The sequence below is a fragment of the Mus musculus genome, chromosome 7, assembly GCF_000001635.26.
Source record: "Mus musculus strain C57BL/6J chromosome 7, GRCm38.p6 C57BL/6J".
NCBI lineage: Eukaryota > Metazoa > Chordata > Mammalia > Rodentia > Muridae > Mus > Mus musculus.
In genome coordinates this window covers 116,188,895-116,201,613 of record NC_000073.6, presented here as the reverse complement: position 1 = coordinate 116,201,613, position 12,719 = coordinate 116,188,895, and the positions used below count along the sequence as shown (strand labels likewise).

Genomic DNA, 12,719 nt, shown 5'->3' with positions numbered 1-12,719 from the left:
AAATTTAAGTGCCTAAGGATTCCATAAATGCAAACAGCAATAATGGCATAAGGATTTCTCTGGCACAAGTATTTGCCAGATTGAACAGTGGGTTGGAGGCAGGAAAGGGGTTTTGGTTCCTACCCTTCTGGAATATGCAGCTCTTGAGTCTGTTTTGAAAAGCAAATCAGAATTTGGGAACTATGTCATTCTAGTCTAAGCCTTCAGGTGTCGCTTAGGCCTGAGGTGACCAGAAAGGGCCACTCAGAAGAAAACAGACCTTGGAGGCTTCCCAGAATTCAGCAGGGAAGATGACAGCTACAGTCATGCTCAGGGGCTGGAAAGACTAAGTGACTGGAGCTGGTGGACAGTTAATCTGGCAGGAGCTGGGGCCTATGGAGTTGTGAGATAGAGAGGCAAGGTGGGTGAGGGGAGGCAGTGCCAAGAAATCTGGTTTTCAGCACCGCTGATCTGGCAGCAAGGACAGCCAGGCCAGGGTCATGGGAGCAGGGCCACTGGGCAGAGTGGAGACAGTCTGTGTGTCCCTTCTAGCTCTCACATGCCTGTCACTGATCTCTGGTTGGGTGCTGCTGGTGATGGAGGGTTAAACCCAGGCACCTGATGACTAAGCCCAGGCCACTTCCTGTTCCTGCCCTGGCTCCTTGGCATCTGACCCACTGGGGCCAGAGGTGGCCTTTGCCTGAAGTGTAAGCTGGAAAACTAAGCCCCCACTTGCACTAACTTGAATTTTGGTCATGTGATTACAGAAGGGCTCTGGGCTACTTTCAGCTCTGATTTCTTTATTTGTTAAATGGAAATAGCTCAGTCTACCTTCAAAGGTTGTTGCCCTTACAACGTGGTTTCTAAATATAGCCATGTTTCAAGCTTGCATTGGACACCTGCTCCAACCTGGGTGTGTGGCACAGATGACCACATCTGCCTGTCCTATTGGATGTGAGTGCCAGTATTACGGGGCAGATTATGCAGTAATTGTTTATCCCCAAAGTACACATAATGCTAAACTAAACACACAGTAGGACCAAATAAGTATTAACCATATGGGGTTTGGGCTTGTAAGCCTCATTCAGTCTTCATAGCAATTGATTTGTAGTTAATTATGATCTTTTGTAGTTAAAACATTCTGTCAAGGAAGACAATTGTGAGGCTGGCTCCTGGCCGCTCATGATTTTTTTAAAAAATATTTTTCTTGCTGGGCGTGGTGGTGCACGCCTTTAATCCCAGCTCTTGGGAGGCAGAGGCAGGCGGATCTCTGAGTTCGAGGCCAGCCTGGTCTACAGAGTGAGTTCCAGGACAGCCAAGGCTACACAGAGAAACCCTGTCTCGGAAAAAAAAAATTTTTTTTTCTTTATTTGGGGGAATAAAGAAAAAATGTATACATGTATACAATAGAAACTTCCTGTTTCTGCCTGCCAACTCCTCTTGTATATTCCCCAGTGTGCCCCCTCCCACCTCATGTCTTTTATTGTTGTCTGGATGGCCCACATAGTCCAGTTAGTGATGCCTGTATGTGGATGGCTCTGGCCCATTCAATGGAGCGCCCTCAAAATGAATGTTCTTCCTCCACCTGCTGTCTGTCAGTAGTGGCTCCCCGTATAAACTACATGACTACTTTATGGTGTGGTTATGGGGGCGAATTATATTGGAGACATGAAAGACAGAGAACAGCCAGAGGCATCTGGAATAGTCCAGAGCAGAGAAAGAGAGTTCAGAGCAGAGCACATGGCTAGGGCTGTGTGTCGGAGAGTAGAGAAGAGCAAGGGGGAGAGAGAATAGAGAAGGAGGGAGAGGGAGGGAGGGAGGGAAGGAAGGAGGGAGAAAAAGAGAAAGAAAACACACACACACACACACACACACACACACACACACACACACACACACACACAAGAAATAACAGGGCTATAAGGAGACTAAGTAGCTGGTGGAAGGGTATCCCACAAGCTGGAGGGAGTTTAGTGTAGAGGAGGTGAGAAGGTCTAGATGTGATACTGAGGGAGCCCGAAGGCCAGCAAGCTTTGGTGTGCTGACAGACACCACGGACAGCCATTTGTCCCTTCTGCAGTATGAAGAGAAATGACTCCTTTTTGGTAGAGGGTAACTTTTTGTAGAAGGCTTTGGCTTCCCTAGTTCCTGGGGAATGCTGGCTCTTATCTAACCTGCAGAAATCCTCCAGTAGTGCAGGCTGAGCCCCTCTCTGGATATCTGGGCTGCCTTTTAGAGTCGGGGGATCAGAGTTTCCTTTGGACCTGACTTGCCTTAGTAAGGGTTGATCTCTTTCATTTTGCAGTGCCAGGCTCCCATTCTGTTTTACAACTTGTTTTACTCCTTTAAAACTATTTAAAAAAAAAAAAAAAGACAACAACCTGGATTTCAGGACCCAAAGCTTTTAAGATGGTAACAGATACAAATTTTAGAAAAATTGTCACTCTAAACAGACTGAGAACAAAATCCCCTTTATTTTTTCTCAGTAATTATTTCTTGATCTCCTACTGTGTGCCAGCATGTGGCAAACTCTAGAGGGCAGCCTTGTAACAGTCTGCAACCCCCTCTCCCCTTTAACCTGGTGCAGCTATCTCACCTACCCCGTGATCTCTGTAGGTTACAACGAAAAAGCCACTATTGGTCTGTGACCTACCTCAGTGTCAGTTTCCCTTTCTGTCTCCTCCTACTTCTTTTGGGAGCAAAAGCTTCCTGCTTAAGATTTGTCCTGAAGGAGCCGTAGCCATTCCCAGGAAGTTCTGAAAGAACCTTGGAGCTTTTCCAGGCAGGTAGGTGGATGTGGTAGCAGTGTTCTCCACCAAGAATGGGCTTGGTTTTAGGGCTGACTTTAGCCCCATGCTGAATGGAGAAAACTCACTGGATGGCTCTTCCTGACGTTATGGTTAGAGACGTTAGGCTATGTCTAGATGCTAGAGGGAGCCAGCCTCACAGGCTCCAAGAACACTTTGGGTCCCATTGCCTACAGTGCTTGCCTGGCTGTGCACAGCCAGGCATCCTCATTCCCTTTGGCCACAGGGGGTGGAGCCTCAGAGCTGAAGCTGTGTTCCTGCCTGGTATCTGGTTTTGCTGGGGCGTGGAGAGGAAGGAGAATGAATGAGCCGGGGCCAGAGTGACTGCTGGATTGTAACGCCTGGTAGCAGCCCTGGAGAGGTGAAGCTGAGAAGGAGAGAGAGAGAGTAGGCAGCTGGGAGCCTTCCTCTCGGTCGGCCCTGAGCAGAGAGGGCAGTTTCATGAGACTACCACCAGGAAAGACACAGTTCTGAACATGGGGCTCAAAGCGAGTGCGGGCCTGTCTGCAAGAAGAGAACAGGTGAGTCCCGTACGGGTCTGTAAGGATTCAGTGGGCGATATATTTTGGTTCCTGAAGTTTTAGATGACCCAGGAGTGCCTCTGCTCAGCAAGAATGCCATTTAATTAGGAAAAGTAGGACAAAGGTGTCCTGAACTCTTATCTCCCTCATGTTCTTCCGAACAGTATCCTGTTGGCAGCTGAGGAGGGGACAGCCCTTTGTGTTTTAAGTTACCTGTACTGTTGTTGAACTTCAGTCTGGGTTTGGGCGGATGGCAGGAGTTTGAGAAGAACCTCGGTCACCTAAAATGTCCTCATTGCCTGGGAGAGTCTTATAACACCTGGCCTGCCTTCTCAAGTGGCTGCCAAGTCACTGGCCTAGGGAAGCATTGAATGGAATTATAAATGGGTGTCCTGAGGTAGAAAATGTCTTCCTTGTAATTTCAGTACTCTGTGTCTCTGGCCGGTGGTCGGGGAGGTGGGTTTTCTTGGCCTGTAGTTTCTGCACCATGGGGACAGACCCTCTGAGGGACAAGGGTGTGCCTGCTGATCTGAAACCATTTTGTCTGGCAGGCGAGTTCTTTAAATAGATGTTAACAGTGATCTGGGGGTTGTGTGTTCTTTAACTCAAAGGAGGAAAGCATGTGCTTGGGTCTAAGTCTTTGCAGGCTTCTCCTGCTGGAGTTGCCGCACAGAGCAAGGCAGGTCGACACCTCAAGAGCAGTTCATAGCAAAGGAAAAGCTCAGCAGGCCCCAAATGCGGAAGTGTTTCCTGACGGCCTCCTCATAACCTTGCAGAGTTGGTTTATCTCCACCGTCTACAGATAAGCCCAGCCCTCATCCACTCATCCCAGGTCATGCATGCATGGAGCAGGGCTAAGGTTTGAACTCTGGGCTGTGTCCAATCTGATCTGCCTGGGTGGCCTCTGCTGATGGGGAGCCCAGGGTGAGGAAACCGGAGCCCTGAGCGGTTGTGAGGAGTTACTGCTAACAAGGCTGATACCAGCTTCTATTACCTTGTTTCTCTGAAAACTTCCTTCCAGAAGGGGATGGGCTGTCTGCCTTTGATTTCCTCATTCTAGTAGGAGTTTGCCTTTAATCTTTTCATTCATGAGCACAGGAAGCCAAAATGAAAACTCCCTATTCAGCAGGTGGAATTCTAGGTATGCAGCCCTTTGTGGGATGTGGGGTACAGGCAAGCTTCAGCCAGTCAGGTGGCTTGCTTGGCTTGGGAGAGGTATTTTACAAATGGAGTGGCCACTGAGTGGATCTGAAAACCTAGAGAGAGAGAGAGAGAGAGAGAGAGAGAGAGAGAGAGAGAGAGAGAGAGAGAACACGCAAGCTTTCCAGATCATACTAAAAGCCATCACTCTGCTCTGAGCAGGAGATGAGGAGTACAGAAATACCTCTTTCCAAGGTTGGCAGTCACCATGTGACTCTCTTAGACTCTCTCAGTGCCTTTTGACACTGAAAAGGCAGTAGTACCAGAGCACCCCTCAGCATTCAAGTTCCGCCTAGTCTGGGGTGGGTATGAATGAGATGGGGACAGTGTGGGTACTAGGAGCCCAGCACTGCTGCATTTCTGGTCCCCAGGGCTGGTGGGTATTACCAGCACTGGCAGAGGATTCTTTGCCAGGGAACCCTGGCCCACTGGCCCATCCCTGGGACTTTATGAGATATTGATAGACTCTACACAGCCTCTTGCTGAAGGTGGCTGGTGCTCATTCCCAGGCTGTTGAGGTAATAGTTCAGGTGCCTTCCCCATGAGCATCCCTCCTCCCATGCAGGAAGTGAAGTGCAGAGGATATACTGGTGGAGGGAGCAGAGAACAAAGCAAGAGCCTTCATAGCTGTCTCTGAGCTGAGCTTAGCCCCACATTCTGTCTCGTTCATGAAAAGGAGACAGAGGCCATGTGCTCCCACCCTGAGTGTCCTTAGCTGCTCAGCAGTTTCCTTTCAGGCGCTGGATTCATGCCTTTCTGCACTGAGGGCATTAACCTTCACCTTGGGCCTGAGGGGCTTCTGGTGTGTAAGTGTCTCTTTATTCTGCCCATAGAAGGCACCTACATCCTGATGGCCAATATCTGTTAGGTTCTTGTCTCTTGAGTCTGAATTTTTGCAGGCTCAGACAGCTCATTTATTTCACTTGAAGATCACAATCCAGTCCCCCACCCCTTTTCCTCATCCATGGAGTCGAGAAATACTTGTGTGAGTACCTCCTGGGTGCCAGACACCCCTACTGGCTGATACATAAGTGAGAAACATTACAGCTGTTAATAGCTGAAATTGGCTGGTGCGTGTGAAGTGACAGTGAGAAGGGCCCAGGAGGTGATAGCCCTGCCCAGGTCTAAAGGACAAGGTGCTAGCTCCATGGACACAGACAGGCAAGGAGCATGCTGACTGCGAGGACACAGGGTGCCAAGTAAGAAAGGCCTGAGTGTTGAGGAAATGAGGTGGGCAGGGACAGAAGAGTATTTGAAGAGGCTGCTGCTAGGCAGGGTCAGATCATCTAAAGTTTGGTTTGGTTTGAGACAGATTCTCATCATTGAGGATCTTGAACTTCTGATTTTCTGTTCCACCTACTGTGTGCCAGAGAGCCAGTTTATGTGTCCACCTACTGTGTGCCACAGAGCCAGTTTATGTGGTATTAAAGATGGAACTCAGGGCTCAGTGGGTGTTGGGCAAGCACTGTGCCAACTGAGCTATAGCCCTAGCCTGCCTTCTAGGATCTTATAAGCCAAGGCAAGGAGTGCATTTTCACTGTGCATGGTGTAGTGAGGCTGTCACGATCTCTCTTACCTTACAAGACCCGAGAGCTTCCGGTGAAGTCACAGAGGCTGAGACAGAAGAAGCAAAAGACGTGCCTAGGAGCTGTTACCAAGACTACTAACCAGGAGACAAAAGATGAGCCTGCTTGTTACAAGGCAGGAATCACAGTGTACTTGAGAGGCTGAGGCAGGAGGATCTCAGGTGCAAGGTCTGCCTGGAGAACAGAGTGAATTCAAGGGCAACCTTGGCAACTTAGTGAGACCCTGTCTCAAAGTAGAAAGTAAAAAGCAGGCTGGCGACACCGTTGGTTTTTTATGACAGAGCACTTGCTTCCTGTGCCCAGGGCCCTAGGTGCGATCCCTTGTGGGGGATGGGCTGGGGCTGCTGCGTGTATGTGGGTCAAAGGCAAGCAGATGGAGAAGGTGAGGGGATGCAGAGCATCTTTGAGAAGAAGCCAGTAGTGCTCACATGTGCACCACAGGTGGAAGTTAAGATACAGAAAGGAACAGAGAACGACTCCGGTGTTTGAGGCCATTGCTACGGGAATACTTGCTTTGGGGTGAAAAGGGTTTATTCTCCTTTTGTTAAAACTTAGATGTCTGTTTATTGTTACCATAGTCAAGTCTCAGTCAGGTTAAACATTGAGCACCTTCTGTATGCTAAGTGTATATGCCCCTTTATTTTAACCCTTCTTTAAATGTCTTAGGAACATTTGAGAATCGCACTTGTAATGCCAGAACCAAGGCTTGGAAGAGGTGAGGAAGCTTGCTTTAATCTGAACCCAGCTTCAGCTCCAGCTGTCTGGACTGAGTGGTTCCCAGTGTTGAAAGAGATGGGTTAGTGCTGAGTGGATAGCTTCCCCTTGGGGGACAGGATGGGGCCATATACTGGCTCATTCAGGATCCCCTGGCTACGGGAAGAGGGGCTGTCAGAGGAGTGGCTGTCTGTAGCGAGCTGTTGTCAACTGTGGCATATTTAAAATTCTGCAAACTTGAAAGACCATTCTGCCACATTATGGTGGCACTTTCTGTTAAGTGAATAAATTAGTAAAAGTGCTAAGCAAAATAAACCAAAGGAGCTTAGGAAATGCAAAGGAGGCACCGCTCATCTAGCCCAGGCTGGCCTAGAACTCACAAGTGGCTGAGGATCGCTTGGAACTGCTCTACCTCCTGAGTGCTGGGACTATGGATGTGGGCCACTAGCTTGTTTATGGGGCTTGGGATTGAACTCACAGCCTAGTGCTTGCTAGGCAAGCACTCTCCCAACTGAGCTGTATCCTCAGCTCTTGAAGATAGTTTCTCCTGTTGATTACCACCACCTCTCCATTGAGTAGCCCAGATGAGAGCCCCTGTAGTGAAGGCAATTTCTTCTCATGCTTGGAGTTTCGGTTTTTCAGCACTATTAGGTGACCCACAGTCCATAGTTCTGTTGAGACACTGAGGACAAAGATAAAATGTGCCTTAAGAAGCCTGGAGGCAATGCTGAAGTCAGCCTTAGCCTGAGGGTAACTGTTCTACAGTGTCCTGGGAGGCACATGGAAGGGTTAGAAGGTTGGGGACAGGGGACTGACAGGCTCTGCTCAGCATGCTTGATGAGGCCCCTTTTGACTTTGGCCAGATACTTTCCTTACATTTTAAGCGGTTTCTTCTTTTTATAGCTGGGAACAGAGCTAGTGCTGACAGCACATCTGTCACACTCCACATACCAAAGCCACAACCATCAGAAAGCCACACTTAACAGTGTGCGCTTCCTTCTTCTTAAGCATCTTTCACAGCTTTCCAGAGCTCCTTGAGTTAAAAAAAAAAAATCAATAAAAAATAAATGTGCTAGGTAAATAATTGGAACTTTTAGCTAATTGAAATATTTAACTAATCAAAGCCACTGCTCATTCTTTTGGGGGCAGGGGATACCTGTTGTTGAGACAGGCTTTCTATGTGTTGTCCTGACTACCTCAGAACTTACTTTGCAGGCCAGGCTGGCCTCGAACTCAGGGACCCCCCTGTCTCAGCCTCCTGAGTTCTGGGATTAAAGATCGTGGCCCTCTGGATTCTGTTATCAAGGCTCTTGTGTTTGCTGTCGCACTCTGTGGAGCCAATCTCAGTCCTTTCCTGCCTAGGACTTTTGTGATGTGTGCTTTTTTACCTGGGTACTCACTCTCCCCTCGGTGCTCTCTGGTACTCTCCGGGTCACATGGCTGCCAGGCCCTTCTGAAAGGCTGGTTCCAGGAGGAAGATGGGATTTTAAGAAAGAGGACTAGATTATGTTTTAATTCATTTGGCAGATTGCTTTCTTGGTAGCCTAAAGCAAAGCAGCAACTCCTGTGTGAAGAGTTTCTATTCCTATGAAATCAGCTCCCGGCAGGGCCATGCCTGCAAAGTGGGAAGGTGGGAAGTCGGGTTTCAGAACAGGTATTTCAGGGATGTGTCAGGACAGGCCTGCAGATTGTTTCTTGAGTTAGGGTGATGGGACATGCGCGACTTTGTGGGCTTTAGAATCAGGAAACAGACTGGAGTTTTAGGTCCAAAGCGGGACAACGAGTGCAGCGTGAGAGGACTCCAAGCTGATTTAACAGGCAGCCTTCTTTGGGCAGTGGTGGGCCTGGAGCTGTGTAGGGAGCAGAGTAGTTGACTGAGTCTGTAGACAAGTTATCTACCTCTTGTGGGGTTTGCTTTTCTCCCTAAAGGCCAGATGACAGCACATAACCTGCCCTACTGGTATCAGGTTGAATGGCATAGTCTAGGGACCTTACCTGTCCTTTTGTTCAGAGTGCTGAGCCAGAAGCTCTGCCAGAAGCAAGCTGGGTACATTCAGTCAAAACTCAGGACCCATTTATCCCTGCAGGCCTGTCTCCTTTCTCAATGGATATCTCTCTCTCTCTCTCTCTCTCTCTCTCTCTCTCTCTCTCTCTCTCTCTCTCTCTCAAGGTTTATTTATTTTATGTATGCTAGCACACTGTAGCTCTCTTCAGACACACCAGAAGAAGGCATCAGATCCCATTACAGGTGGTTTCGAGTCACAATGTGATTGCTGGGAATTGAACTCAGGACCTCTGGAAGAGCAGCCAGTGCTCTTAACCTCTGAGCCATCTCTCTAGCCCCAGTCTCATTTCTCTTATTTGTATTATGGAAATAACATGACCCGTGGCCCTGACCTCCTCGGTTATCTGAGAGTATTGGACAGGAATTGATGAATGTGAGCAGTTGGAAGCTGGAAGGACTGATGCTGAGGCTGGCTATGCTGGCATTGAGGGCAGCATGCATATTACAGAAGGGAGTGTGTGATCGGGCAACAGCTGTTTGTGTGTGTGTGTGTGTGTGTGTGTGTGTGTGTGTGTCAACCTAACTCATGTTCCTTCTAATGTTAGGGTGCTTGCACTTTTGATTTCAGCACCAGCATCTTGTAGCTCAGGATTCAGGAGCTGGGACTCTGAATTACAAGTGATGACATGAGTTAGGGCATGGGGAGCAGAGTGGTTGCCCTTAGGGTTGATGTTATATTGAGAAAAGGTGGCCACTGGCTGCTGGATCTGTTCCAGGCACATAAAAGATTTGCCCTGTGCTCCTGTCTACCAGAGAGTCCATTGGCTGATCTTATGGTAGGACCAGGGGCTGCTTGGGTTATACTGATCGCCATACAAGTATCCTTCAGAACTTTGGTCCTGGGCACAAGGGAGATGGGGGGTGGGGAGTAAAGGTAAGCTCTATGTTCTGATGCCCTGCCCACAGGGCTTTCTGACCATAGTCAGGAAGGAAGCAGCCAGTCTCTGGTTCCTAAGGGAAGGGGGCAACAGGTAGAAGGCATGGGATTTCCAATCAGAGCCTAGGTCCATGCCCTGTCTTAACACTCTTCCCTGAAGTTGTCTTGTACACAGCTCTCACCTCCACCCAGCTTTCTCACTTAGAAAATAAGGAGCTGATGTGTTGACGGCTGAGATGTGTGAGCAAATGTTTTGTGGACTCTGAAGTGCTTCTGAGCTTCAGATGTGAGGGATGCTGCTGCTTGCTTGTCCCCCCGTGAGCAAGACATCTTCCCCCCACTAGGCTGAAAATGGGACTGACCCAGAGTTTGTGTTCTCCAGGCTCCTGGTTAAAAACAAAAAAAGCTGTGTGCACATAAGGCCCAGCTCTTGGACGTGATGCAAGGCTGTCTGAAGCAGGTGTTGCAGGGGCTACATCCTAAAGTGGAAAGCTGCTTTTTCGGGAAGCCCAGACTGCTGCCTGCCTGATGAGGTCATAGGATTCTGTGGGTTGGGTAGCAACAGGAATTGAGAAGCCAGCTGTGCCTGGATGAGTGAAGGCTTGGTAGGGGTGGGGCTGGGGCTGGATCAAGGAACAAGCAGCCTGGCCTGCTGGCCTGTTAGTTAGTACCATGGCTGCTCCGGCTACCACTGCTAAGGTTACTTCAGGCACCAGGACAGAGCAAGGGAAATCTCATGCTTTTAGACATTGTCTTTCTAACCTTTGTGCTGTGCCGATTTACATACACTGGCCTCCAGAGAAGCCAGTGCTCAATTAGGGGGTGAAGCTACCATCTTAACCTCACTAAAATGAGATGATCTACTGGCTGTGACGGCAAAAACGGCTCTCCATTGCCTGTGTTAAGAGCTTTTAAAAGGGACTATGCCCTTTGATTTTGTAATTTTACTTCGACGACTTTAACTCAAGGAAATAATTGGAATTGGGGCAAGGGGGCATCTATGCTCAAAGGTGTTGATTATAATGGGAGGGAACCCCTCTAAAATATTCAGCATCAGAAGAGCACGAGTCTAAAGAGAAGCACCATGGGGCCGGGGGATAGGGATGCTTTTGTGCCCCTGTGCCCCTGCCCCTCAGCAATGCCTCGCACACAGGCAAGTTGTATGAAAAAGATTATGTCCATATGTCAGGCTCTGTTACTCAGTAAATTAAATGAAGGCGTTGGATGGAAGTGTTTCTCTAGCATCAGTTAGATGTGATATTAAAACCCCAGTGGAAACCTTTGCTTTGTATGTTGACTTGAGGATTTAAAAAAAAGAAAGAAAGAAAGAAAGATAACATCAAATATCAAAACTGAAAAAGGAACATATTTTTATATGTAGAAAAATCACTGCCAACTTGGGCTCAGCAAGTAAGGGCACTTGACACTCATCCTGATGACCTCGGTTCAATCTCTAGGACCTATCCACATGGTAGGAAAGAAACGACTCCTGAAAGTTGCCCTCTGACTTCACATGTGTGCTCTAGTACATGTGCCCCCCAACCCCCAAATCCCAAACTACCTTGGAAGGAGATTTCCAGATATATAATGATGCTACTGGTGATTTTTGGTATTTTTTTTAATATAAAAACTTGAAAGCAACTCTGATTTAGTTCTTGGGAAATCCTTTTTCAGTCCATCACATTCTCTTTTGAGAAAGGAGATTCAATTATTTGTGAAACAAGCCAGCAGCCTCCAGAGCCAGCTCTGCATCTTCTGAAGTGCCAGGCAGTTTTTGTCAGAACACAAGGCACCTTCACACTGGCCGAGTCTGTCAGCCTAGCATGGAAGCAGCCACTCCTGACTTCAAAAGGGTGATAGAAGTGCCTGTGTGTTGGAACCATGCGGGTCGCGCTGTAGAGACATGCCCATACGTTTATTATCCCTTCAGTGAACTGAAGACATCTGGTAGCACTGAGAGGAATTTTAAGAAGATAGGACTTGCAGGGTGGGTGGTTAATTCTTGGCATTCTCTCCCTGGCGTCCAGTTCAGGGAAGCTGTTGAAAGCGTCGCCTGTTTTCCTTCATTCTTGTATCAGCTTGTACTATCGTAAGGGCTTTTCCCCTCCCCTCCCCTTCATGTTTCAGTGTATTGGAACTTAGTGAAATATGCCTTTAAGATATTGTATTTTCCTGGGTGTGGTGACACACAACTATAATCCCACTACGTACAAGGCAGAAATAGAAGGACTGTCCGAAGGTTGAGGCCAGCCTAGTCTACACTGAAGTTCCAGGGCAGGCAAGGACATGTAGCCAGACCCTGTTTCAGAAAAGAAAACCAGTTGGACACTTAGGTGTCAGAGGCAGGGGAATCAGTATGAGTTTGAGGTCAACCTGGGCTACAGTGTGGTGAGTTCTAGCCAGCTATGTTCCTCCTTTTCTGAGGAATATTTGATGGCCAGGGCCCTGGGCATGCTGACTTTGGTGTCCTTGTTGTCCCCTCATTGACTTGACTTCTTCTTCTCTCTCTAGCCACAATCAGCAGACAACAACATTCAGGCATCCTGTGACTGGACAGTTTTCTTCAGAAAACAGTGAATACGTTCTGCGGGAGGAGTAAGTATTTATTATTATTATTATTATTTTATTATTATTATTTTTAATGTTCTCCTTAGTCAGGCAGAGTTTGAAAGCTTGAAGATGTGAGCCCAACACCTCGCTTGCTAGGCTGTTTGTGCTGTTTTGGTTTGTTGTTTGTTTTGTGTCAGGTAGAGGGGGCTTGGAGTGGCTGGGTTGATTCCAAGTGAGAAGAGTTTTATTTCTCAGTGTTCACACGTCTGGGGAGAGGATGTGGGCGGAGAGGGAGGCTGCAGGACGTTCTGTGGTGGTATGATCAGAGCCTCCTAAAACACCCTTTCTCCTGAAACATCACCTTGTACACTGTGCTCTGACGACACTCCCCACCTGGTGGGAAGATTGTAGAGCTGAGAT

At 48.1% G+C, this 12,719-nt stretch overlaps 1 protein-coding gene across 23 annotated transcripts in view; it reads left to right on the top strand.

The window, feature by feature from the left end:
• The window catches only part of Plekha7 (pleckstrin homology domain containing, family A member 7), a 184,899-nt gene that overhangs the window by 106,770 nt on the left and 65,410 nt on the right, over window positions 1–12,719 (top strand). For 10 of the 23 annotated variants that reach the window (XR_001785538.2, XR_001785539.1, XM_017322193.1 and 7 more), the window contains exons 1-2: window positions 11,780–11,838; window positions 12,261–12,344. Coding sequence is in view for 9 of the 23 variants with exons in the window: in NM_001305190.1 (NP_001292119.1) it covers window positions 12,106–12,137; window positions 12,261–12,344 (116 nt within the window). In the remaining 14 variants the exon portion in view is untranslated. Of the gene's footprint in view, window positions 1–2,671; window positions 2,766–2,960; window positions 3,308–11,772; window positions 11,839–12,009; window positions 12,138–12,260; window positions 12,345–12,719 lie in introns of those variants that run through there. The other 13 variants (NM_001305185.1, NM_001305186.1, XM_017322186.1 and 10 more) reach the window with 7 other exon arrangements.